General features: G+C 44.8%; 1 protein-coding gene across 1 annotated transcript; it reads right to left on the bottom strand.

The window, feature by feature from the left end:
- Positions 1–2,759: 2,759 nt before the first annotated feature.
- On the bottom strand, positions 2,760–5,497 carry ADO (2-aminoethanethiol dioxygenase). The gene has a single exon (XM_048506784.1). It carries the CDS (start codon positions 5,437–5,439, stop codon positions 4,687–4,689), a length of 753 nt encoding a protein of 250 aa, XP_048362741.1. The 5' UTR covers positions 5,440–5,497; the 3' UTR covers positions 2,760–4,686.
- Between the last annotated feature and the right edge of the window lie 6,228 nt (positions 5,498–11,725).

Raw genomic sequence — 11,725 nt, 5'->3', positions numbered from 1 at the left:
CTACTCCATGTTGTTTCCATGCATGGAGAAAGCCAGCACATCATGGAGAAAGGCTAAGGCAAAATGCTACTGCAGCAGACTTTATACATGTGGGCTATTTTCTGGGGGAAAAAAGTTCTTCCCTAGAAACCTGAAGTTGGTTGAACTTCATTTGGTATCTCTCGTCAAAAATCTCTTAAATATGTGTGCTACTAGTTTGTAGATTATCTCTGGTAGCAATCTTTACCTGCTCTAGTCCGTCACAAAGCTGAATATGAAAACTATCATCTTTATTACAACAAGTTGTCTCATGTGACCTGTAAGCAAAACCTTGCTCTTATTCATTTGGGTGTAGACTAACTTGAGCGTGACAGCGATGTAGGATTTTTTAAATAACTTTTTATAACTATTGCAAAATAGCTCTGCAGCAGCTGCACAAATCAGCATGATTTGTTCTATACAGAAACAGGTTTAAATACTGCTTCCAAACTACCAACAATGACACTTCTTTCTGAAAAAAATGGTTTTGGCTGGGCTCTAAAAGGCTTTCCACATCATGGCTCTCCTGACTGTAGCTCTCTTGTCCGTCCCCCCACACATCCACCTGGGAATGGGATGCCCCCTGAAGCAGCATACCTTACACTGCAGGAGGCTGCAGTCCAGAAGGAGCTGTCCCCCAGCACTAGCAGCAGCACTTTCCCCTCACTCACAGGGCTTTTTACATCCTAACTTTAATCAGCAGTATTTAGTGATGCCTTTAAAAAATCACAATAAGGAGAGGACAGGAGAAGGAAAATGAGATTCAATCACTCAGTATATGCACATTTTGAGTGTATGTACAATTCTTCCAAAGATTCAATTATCTGTTTAACATAAAAGTGGGATGCAGATAACACTGCCAGCTATCTGGCAAACCACATATTGTTGGTATGCTGTGTAGATAGTCATTTGGTGTGCCCCATCAGCTGTCTCCGGTCTAACAAGTTTGTATAAAACTACAAAAACCATATAATGGGAAATGGGAAAAAATTGGTCTCCATCGTACTACCTTTAAGTCTCTGAACTCCTGTCATCCTTAATTCCTCCTGTCATCCTTAATTGGTTTTAGCCTTGCTCTAAAATGCTTTGCTCTTCTATGTTACGATAGGAAATTGCCACTAAACTTTCCAACTAAAACAGTATTAAAATCTACTAATTCCAGTCACCTTTTGTTCATTGTGCAAACTTGTCAGCAAGAAAACACAGGATTGCAGTTGAACATCAAAACAACAAAAGTAATGACTACTGAGGAATTACAGTTTTAAGAAGAGTTGGATTTATATCCCCCCTTTCTCTTCTGTAGGAGACTCAAAGGGCTTACAAACTCCTTTCCTTTCCCTCCCTCACAACAAACATCCTGTGAGGTAGGTGGGGCTGAGAGAGCTCAGAAGGTGGTTAAGGTTGATGATGAAGAAACTGAAAACTGTTCAAAATTTCTATTCCTTGGCGCCATCATCAAACCAAACAGAGACCGCAACCAATAAATTAGAAGGAGATTGAAACTGGGAAGAGCAACCATGAAGGAGCTAGAAAACATCCATAAGTGTAAGAATGTATTGATGGTAATCAAGATCAAGATAATTCATACCACAGGATTTCACATTACTGTGTAAGGGTAAGTTGGACAATGAAGAAAGTAGACAGGAAGTAGATTCCATTGAAATGTGGTGTTAAAGGAGAGTTTTTGCAGATGCCGTGGACCAGCAAAAAGAAAAATCAGTGGGTTCCAGATCAAATCAAGCCTGAACTCTCCCTAGAAACTAAAATGATTACATTTTGGTCAAATTATGAGAAAAGACTTATTAGAAAAGACAACAATGCTAGGAAGAGTAGTTGGCAGTAGGAAATGAGGAAGAACAATGAATTGGCTCCATCAAGGAAATAACAGTCCTCAATCTGCAAGACCTGAGAAAGGCTATTAATGATAGGACATTTTGGAAATGATTCATATTCTCCAACTATATCCCCCAAAGGGAGTTGTGCTCAGCTGAGAATAACTTACTGGTGGTTCCTATACCTAGAAACATCGAGCTGTCCTTAACTAGAGGCAAAGCTTTTTCAGCTGTGGCCCCAGCCTGAGACTTGTGGGATCTGAACTCAATTCTGCAAGGCCTGTAAGATGAAGATGTTCTGTCAGGCCTATGGTTGAGGCAGGGATGGCTACATCTTTGCTGGCTTCCCTACTCATATACTTAAGTTACCTGTTTCCTATTTATCTTGTCTTATTTCTTTAGTAATTGGATCTAATGTTTGGTTTTGATTCTCTCCTTTACGTTCCTCCTTCCTTGGTTGGTAACCTGAGAGGTGAAATGAAATAGGTATTTTAATTTTTTTTTCTTTTATGTACACTGAGAGCATATGCACCGGAGACAAATTCCTTGTGTGTCCAATCACACTTGGCCAATAAAGATTCTATTCTATTCTATTCTATTCTATTCTATTCTATTCTATTCTATTCTATTCTATTCTATTCTATTCTATTGTTGTGGTATAATGGTATATAAAGTGGCTTGACAGCACTCAACAACCACCACACAACACATCTATTTTTCAGCCCATGTGCTACTTTAATCCAAAATTCTGATTATCCTCATTAAGAGAACACGTATGGATGATGCTTCTATGACTTCTTCAAGGAGTATGGTCAGCAGACCACTGCCGTGAAAAAGTTCTTTCCTGGCAAAGACCTCCTTTTCTCATACCACCCCATCCCCATGGACAAAGCAGCTTTGGCTCAGCAGTTTCAAGAACACAGCTTTATACTGCAAAAAGATTAAACATGATCACAACTGATACAAGTTAAGTCATTAATCAGATGGAGGTTTGCTTAATACGCACTGGATGTTGCATTTCCTCCCTCATCTGATAGGCAGTAATGACAACCAAAATTATTAAAACCCAAAGCGCAGTTTGTGCACCTGCATAATCCCGACAAGAAAAGCACCTCTAAATTTGCTGATATAAAAACAGCCAGCAATCACTCAATCTTGGATCAAATTTCACAAAAGGTTGGTATGCCCTTTAGAATACCTTAGCATTAAAAGATGCCGACACAGATGCCTAGATCAGAAGGTGTCAGGGCAAATACTGCAGCCAGAAAGCATTCACCCACTGAAAAGACATCCCTTTGTGCTAAGGACAGGGAATGCCATGCTGAAACAGGAGAGTGATTCAATTTTCTTTTTTTTAACAGAAGTTCTACAAAGTTAATTATAAATAGTAAAAAAATTACTTTTAAGTACATCTGTTTATACAAGGTTTCAAAAACAAAACTAAAGAGCACGACTCAAGCCATAATCCTTCAAAACCATCACATTCTTCTATAGAAGGCTGGCACCAGAAGCTCAAGTGTCAAAAACACCATCTGTTCCATGTTGTGTAACGTCACCCGCTCCCAAATACAGTGAATGAACCTTTACAGCAAAAACAATTGGAAAATTTTTCCATCACTGCATTTTAAAGAATGGTACGAACACCCTTATCTAGGAATTACCATTTTTAATACCTAAAACATGTTCTCTTAACACAGTTATACTTTTTGATAAGATCACATTCAACCTGACAGCATCTGTATGCAGAATTAAACATTCATTTTAACTATAAATCCAACAGTTAGTGTTAAATCAAAGTAAACTGTTGCACTTCAGCCCATTTGGTATAATCTGTTGCATAAATCTCTCCCTCCCAATGCCATCTGGGAATGAGGACGTTATCCTGAATGGATGCGGGAACTGCTGAGAAACTATCTGTTCTTTTGTCAGAGGCCTTGGAATTATTACTGTCTTTATTCTTTTAGCTGTAGCAGAAGGGAAAAAGTGAAACTTCAAAGTGTATTTCTAAATTAAGCTAAAACCACTGTCTTGATGCCTGAATGGTGAAATGTTATTGCTCTCCCAGATCTTCACATCAATTAGTAGAAATAAATATGACGGCACCCAAGAGCTTTGCACCCACAGAACTGGAAAGTTATGTAGTTTCCCTGCAAGGATATGAAATGGGATGCAAGCCATGTCCCGGTTTGATGATGCCACTTCTCCCAGCTCCATGTAACTGAGGTGCATCCACCACAAAGCAACTGATATTAATTGGTCTCAAAAGACAGGGATCAACTTAAGTGTTCTCTGTTCCTGTGCTGAGCATTAGTCGGCTGCTGTGTGCTGCGGGAAAGGCCAAGAGCCAGGCTCCCACAAAGACCTTCTTGTGCATGCACAATTTGAAATGTAGCATGTTGGTGGGTTGTGGAGAACCTGCTTTTCACAACAGTGGTGTGTTGTCTCAGGCTTGTGCTTCTGAATGCTCTCAGAGCCCCAAGGAGATTATAAAGCCATACAAGAAAGTGCACGTGGTCCTGCATCCCAACACATGGAGATGCTCTTGAGGACCACTTGCCTTCTGTGCCATCTGCTGTGAAGTACCCCAAATGGGTGGCTCCCAAGATGACCATTCAGGCAAGCATCTGGTCAGGGAAAAGACAGGATAACCATGGCTTGGAAGGTCTCCAGTGCAGCCAAGAGTGAAGGGCTTGGGGCAAGAAACTGGCCAGGCCAGGCCAGGCCTCCTCCTCCCAGCTTCATCAGGGAGGGAAGGCTGGCTGTTGAAGTCTCTTCCAGCAGTCCCCTCCAGTGGAGCAGGCAGGCCAGCAGGCCCGGTCTCCTCAGAGGCCACCCTTCAGGGCGACACGCGGGGCCCTGGGTAGGGCTCGCCCCCGCACCAGAAGTCTGGGGCCTGCGGGGTCTCGTGCAGCCACACCTCCTTGGGCAGCCCCTGGGCGTCGGCGTCCAGGCTCTGCCCGTCGCCCAAGCAGTAGTAGTGGCAGTCCCGCCCGTGCTCGGGGTCGTAGGGAGGCGCGAGGATGTCGAGGAAGGCGGCCGGGCCGCCGACGGCGTCGATCTGGTGCAGGTTGTCGGCGTGCGGGGAGAGGCGGCACGGGGCCGAGGCGGGCGTGTAGAGCTGGCGCGATCGCAGCAGGGCGCGGTGGCGGCGCGGCTTCGGCGACGACCCGGGGGCAGAAGCGGCGCTGCTCTGGCCGCCTTCGCCAGAGGCTCCGCCGCCCCCCGCCGCGTCGAAGCAGGCAATGCGCAGAGTGCCGTAGAGCACCTTGAGCAGGCCGTGCATGCCCGGGTGGTCGTGCAGGGGGATGCAGGCGCCGGCGCGCAGCACGAAGACGCCCATGCTGAAGCTGTCCGTCTCGCAGATGTGCATGTAGCTCACCGGGGGCTGCACCGCGCCCGGCCCCACCGACGGGCCGCGCGGCGCCAAGCGGAGGTCCTCGGCCCGCACCTCGTCCAGCAGCTGCTGCAGACGCTGCAGGTTCTCTGCGAAGCGTGGCCCGTTGTTGCTGCCGCCCCCCGGCGGGCGGAAGGTGAGGCGGGCCTGGCGGGCCACCCGCTGGATCAGGGAGGCCATGTTGTCGCGGGGCATCGCGCCGCCGCTACCGCTGCAGCCTCCCTCCGAGGACCAGAGCGGCCACTGCGCACGCGCGTCCCACCGCCTTTCCGCCGCCGACTCCTTTTCACTGTCCCAGTGCATTGTGGTCATGGTAGTTCTGAAGGTGTGATGCGGCTTGAGGTGGAAGCCTCAGACGCGAATAACAGAGAAAGCGCTCAGCTTTCATGATGCTGGGTCTGACTCTGTCGGTGGGGACTTCACAACACAACTGGACTGTCTTGCCCACATCGTGGTGAATTATTGCTATGTTACGTTATAGCCAACACATGTAGTAATGTTTGGGCTGACATCTCAGGGTTGGGAAATACCTGGAAATTTGGAGGGTGGAGTTTGGGGAGTGGAGGGACTTCATCAATAATATGTAATACTATCGAGTCTGCCTTCCATTTTCTCCATGTGAGCTGATCTCTGATGCTTGGGAATCCCAGGAGACCCACAGCTGTCTTCTAGCGGCTGGCCGCCCTAGGTAGTGCTTATGTTACATTCAGTGTATATCTAGTTGTGTGATTTCATTTAAAGTCACATTTAGGCAGGTAACTGTTCCCAGATTTATTTTAAAGGCAAATAAGTACTGGGGTTTTTTCCCCTTCTTAAACCCTGAGTGTGGTGTAGCTATTAAACTAAGGATCTGGAGAACATGAATTCAAATGGCTGTGGTGGGTTTTCCGGGCTGTGTGGTTGTGGACTGGTGGATCTGAAGATGCCAGCCACAGATGCAGGCGAAACGTTAGGAACAAGATCCACCAGACCACTGCCACATAGCCCAAAAAACCCATCACAACCAGTTGAATCCGACCGTGAAAGCTGTCGACAACACAATGAATTCAAATCTCCACTCTGCCATGAAAACTCTCTGGGTGACCTTGACCCAGTCACACAATCTTAGCTTGCCTACCTCACAGGGTTATTGTGATGATAAAATGGAGAAGGGGAGACTGTCAATTTGCGGCTCTACTGGGGAGAAAAGCAGGGCATAAATAAAGGATAAATTAAAATGTTGAGTTAGGTTTCAGCGTCGCACATGAAAAGAATGTGCAATATGTAGTTCTTTTGATATGCATGATTGTCATGTTTTCAGCCTCAGTATGTGCATACCTGCGCCCTAGAAAATTGGGGTGAAAATATGTGTGTTGCCCCTTTCAAGTCAAATGGCAGTCAACAGGATCAGTGTCTCATGTTCTCACATACATGATGAACTATAATAACTGAAAAGGGCTTGAAAAACAGTGTACACACATACATGCAGGATGTATGCAGGTTCACTCTAACGTGTGAACAGGGCACCTGAGTCAAACTACTTTTCCGTCAAGGTCGGAGTTGATTGTTGCGACTGGTAATGGCTCTCTAGGATTCCTCCTCTTACCTTCCAGGTTCCTATGGTAATCATTCTAGATTGGAAGTAACCAATGCTAGTGTGCTGCAGCATAAAAACAGGAGTCTCGTTGAACTTTCAAAGACTAACAGAGCCCTTGGAAGCTTATGCTGGAACAAAACCACAGCCCACTTCTTTCTTTCTGGCCACCATTCCTATGTTGCCCACGCATCGGTTAAGTGATTTATGATGGCACAAGAGTAACTGAAGTCAGCGCTGTGCTGTCCATAGCAAGACAGTCCCATTTTATTCTATGGAGTTTGCTCCTAGGAGAGTGTTTACAGAGTACAGTCTTGAAGTTGCAGGAGTTTTTAAGGGGTTCATACAATGCAAACGCTGCAAGTGTCAAAACGGAGGTCTCCTAAGATCTCTTTATTTCCCAGGCAATAGCAACAACTCCACACCAGGTACATTTTCCTTTTTAACCTGCCTGTCTCTCACAAGGGGACCAAGGAGGCTTACGGTGCTACCATATAACACATTTTCTTATACATTTGAAATCAAATCTAACCATAAATTCATCCAGGATCGGTACTGCCTCCCCTCCCAACAAAAAAAAAATCCAGCCATTAGCTGGGTAAATTGCAAGATAGTTCTGTTTTCTGTTGTTTGTGGAGGCTCAGCAGCATAGAGGGCCCCCCTTCTGTGTAATGTGTCATCAAGTTGCAGCTGACTTATGGTGACCCGACCCCAGCAAGGAGCTTTCGAGGCTGGTGTGAAGCAGAGGTGGTTTGCCATGGCCTTCCTCTGTGACTTCAGAGTCTTCCTTGCTGATCTCCCTTGCAAGTACTAACCCTGCTTAACTTCCAAGATCTGGCTCTTTTATAGCCCCTTCCCTCCCAGAGCACTTCCACTGGCACTTCTAATTGCCAGTGAAGGATTACATCTGCATCTTGATTAAGTGCCGCTGTGAAAGGGTAGGGCTGGATCTTCTCCCTAATATGCTTTTTTATTTATTTGAAAAGAATTTCCACACAGGCACATTATAAAAAATTGACCTATACCCAACCTTCCCAGTGCCTGAAGTAGTAGTGGCCACTCAACCAGCTCAGAGTTCTACCATCTCCATATGTTTGGACCAGGCCTAGATGCCCCCTCTCACACAGGTCAGAGGGGCATTCTACCATGTGGTAGCAGCCATAGAGTGAGCTTGAGAAGAGGCTCTTCTGGCTGACCTCACCTGTGTATAATAACCAAGACATATTGGTCTGAGAGCAAAACCGGTGCAGAGATATGTGTTGAGAGAGGTGGATCTAGATTCTAGAGATATGCGGGTGCTAGGGTGTGGCATGGATGCTGAGTTTGTCAGCTGCCAGGGCGGGGTGTGTGGAAGCCCTGCTCCTTCGATAAAGGCTGAATGTGTGGAAATGGGCAGCTGAAGCTTTTTATGGCCTGCAAGCAGCAAATAACATCACTTGGTAAATAATGGCCCATTCTGCCTCTATTAAAGGGACAGGGCATATTTCTCTAGGGCAGGCAGCAATCCTAGGCTGATTCCGCATGGGCCAAAAACAGTGGTGTGAAAACAGTACAAACCCTTTTACACCGTTTTAAACCCTTTTACACCATTTTCACACCGTTTTCACACTGCTGTTTGTGGCCCATGCGGAATCAGCCCTAGATTAAAAAGTAGGTGTTGGGCTAAAAGAGTTAATGGGTGATAGCAGGTTAAGATGAAAGTTTATTCCAGGCACTTTAGTGAGGCCTGCAGATCCAACTGTTGCTGCTGTTTATTGAGTTTCTTTCCTCCAACTTTATACCTCAGAACAGAGAAGCACGGAGGGAAAATGCAAGGTCTTTATTCTACAGCGGTGGTCAGATCTGGAAGGAAAGATAGGGAGCCCCTAATGAAATCCACCAACCCCATCTCTGGACCCTTCACTGCTGTTAGCCTCTCCCATGGGCACAGTTGCCAGTTCTGTGTTGGTAAATACCTGGAGATTTGAAGGGTCTGGGGAGGGACTTCAGTGGGGTATACCATCATAGGTCCACCTACCTGCAGCCTGTCTTCCTACACTGTGCTTTGCAAATTAGACATTAAAAATTATCTGCAGCCATCATGCTCTCTCTTTTCTGTATTGCATTGCTTTGCAAAGTGAGATTCAGAAGGGGAAATTCTCTTTAATGCTGGGCTAACCCAACAGGGAGTTGTATCCACTGAGCATGGAGGGCGCAAGATGACAGTGAGGTACCACAAATTATTCCCTGCTCTAATCAGACTCCTTTTGACCAGTGAAATCTTTGTTCCAGTTTGTGTCAGGACAAAATTGGCAAGGGTTTTGTTCTAGGTGAGAATCTTTAGGATGTGGTATAAAATCTTGGTGTCTACTGTGTTTTGTTATAAAACTTGGGTTCTTAGCTGGTACTGGCATCTAGGAGTTTATACCATGTTCTGATGTCTTCTGCTGTGTCCTGTTTTTATTTTACTTATTTATTTGTAACATCCAGCCTGGAAAAGAACCAGAAAGCCCACAAAATACAATGTATAACTTGATCCCAATAAAAGGTATGATGTGGATTGTAATCTGGGTTTTTGGATTTTAAAAAAAAATCTCTTGTAAATGGTGATAGACCTTTGAAGTGACCCATGTGCAATCAGGCACATTTGCCTGGGAGAAATGCCTGGAGACCACAGTGGGGCATACTTATAACACATACAGTAGTTTTGAAAGCATGGCAGAATGCTCTAAGCGTTTGTTTTCTGGGAATCTCCAAGAGGACATAATTTCAAATACTAGAAGGTGGTTTAAATTAAATCCAAGCAAGTAAGGAAGAGACTTCTCTGTAGTTTATTTGATGAGAAATTAAACTTCAGTTATTCATAGGAGAATTTGCATAGTATTAAAGCAGAGATTTCACAAGAACTTCCCTCCTTCCCTAGTGTAATGTCAAGGAATACACCTGGGAGAGCTATCACAACTTCAAAAGTATCTCCAGAAACATGCAGACTCCCACACATGCATGTTACTGTCTTACTCTGACATACTTCCTGTGCATCACCATGTGCGCCATTTACACTTCGTTATATTCATCTTTAAAATGTGATCTCTGAGCTAAAGGTACGATAAGTTTGTGCATTAAAAATAGCAGTTAGTTTGGCATAATGAATTGCATGCCCCTAGAAGCAAAGCTGACATGGAGATTGGGACCTTTTAGAGATCTGCATGGTTTATTGGTTTAGAAAATGTAAAGGCCATCTCTCCAGAGACTCACCCAAATTTCAAACAAACTAAAAACAATGTAATAATAACATATTAATGAAAACATAAAACATATTGATATTAAAGTGAGCTACAAAAGGAGCAATAAAACACAGCACATAAAAACAGCATGAAACAATATTCATCAGCCTAAAATGCTAACTGTAGAACTAAAAGACTAAAAGCAGGCCATGTAGACAACCACCAAAAGATGGCAATTTTCAGTTAAAAACCTGGGCACAGAGAAATGTTTTGACTTGGAGTAAAGTAGGTACAAGGTGAGCCTCAAGGATAGGGCATGCCAAAGGTGAGGCAGCACTAATGAAAAATGCCTGCCTCTCAATTGAAGTCAGAGGCACTGAGCAGGGCTTGGGAAGAGAACTTCAGCTGGTAGGCTGGATGCTACAGGAGGTCCTTCAGTCCCCAGCATTGGACTGTTTAATCTTTTCAAGATAAGAACAGAACTTAAATTGTGCCAGAAATCATAGCCAGTGCAGATTTTTCACACAGGGGCGATGCAATCTCTGTATCCAGCCCTCAACGATACCTTGGCTGCCCTGTTTTGGACCAAAGGCAGCATCTCCTAAGGGTGTGGTCAGAGCATTAATCACCATGACTGTATGATGCTTTCTGAGAAGCAGCTGCAGCTGGCACATCGGCTAAAGTTGATAGAAAGGTAATGTGTACCATGAAGGATACCTGAGCCTACAGCTACAGGACAGGATCCAGCAGCAGCATTAAGCTGTGAGCCTTCTGTGACAGATGTAAGGCAATCTGGCTGTGACATCTGATGATCGTCAGGGTTGATTTGGCTGATCTGCCTGGCTGGGAGGTGTTTATCCCTCCACATTCCATGTGCATCTCTCCCAAAGCTGCATTCTCAGTGGAAAAGGACAGCCATCACAATTAGGAGTTCACCATTCTTCAATAAAGGGTATATGACAGCTGAGCTCCCCTGCTGAAACCGCCAGGCTATCAGCCTGCTCTTTCGGGAGTTTGCAACTCCTTGATGGTTGCATAGCTTTGTCGTTGACTTGCAGCAGCTCAGTCTTGTTTGGACCAAGTTTCAGTTTATTGTCCTCATCCCTTCCCCCCACCCCACCCCACCCCATTACCTTCTCAAGGGAATTGTTTAGGATCTCCACAGATAGACCCACCCATCTTTTGACCAATTCATTCATCTGAATGTTGTATTTAAGAGATGCTTTCCTTTAATATACATTTAGAACAACTAAACAGGACGCAGGCCAGTAATGATCGGGAACCAGAAAATACATTGTCTGAACTGAAATTATAGCTTATTCAGATACACAGAAGAATTAATTGTGCATACAGACTGAATCTTCATAAGTATAAAGTGTGCCCCCCTCCCCCTGCTTTTGTTTGTAACATTCCACCCAGAAGACTTAGCTTTGTTTCGTAAGGTGGTAGAAGGGATGTTATATATGGAGCCCAGGGTACACTGTACTGTGACTGAACTTCCATTTCAGGCATTGAGTTGTGTGAAATGGGCCAGTGTGAAAGAAGATCATATTTTGGTGGTCCATCACATGAATTTCACTGATGATACAGAGGCGTCGCCATGGGAATATCACCTAGTTACAGGCAATCATACAGGCACCCTTAAGGCAGTCTTCCAAAGGGAATGTGGTATGGTGAATAAAAGGCAGAGTGGCTAATCAGTTGA

The sequence above is a fragment of the Sphaerodactylus townsendi genome, linkage group LG08 (genome assembly GCF_021028975.2).
Source record: "Sphaerodactylus townsendi isolate TG3544 linkage group LG08, MPM_Stown_v2.3, whole genome shotgun sequence".
Classification (NCBI taxonomy): domain Eukaryota; kingdom Metazoa; phylum Chordata; class Lepidosauria; order Squamata; family Sphaerodactylidae; genus Sphaerodactylus; species Sphaerodactylus townsendi.
The sequence above is the reverse complement of the archived record's forward strand: the minus strand, read 5'-3'. Positions and strand labels throughout refer to the sequence as shown.

Bases quoted from the DNA above. Each gene is read 5' to 3' on its own strand.
- ADO (XM_048506784.1), bottom strand. From the start codon at position 5,439: ATGCCCCGCGACAACATGGCCTCCCTGATCCAGCGGGTGGCCCGCCAG.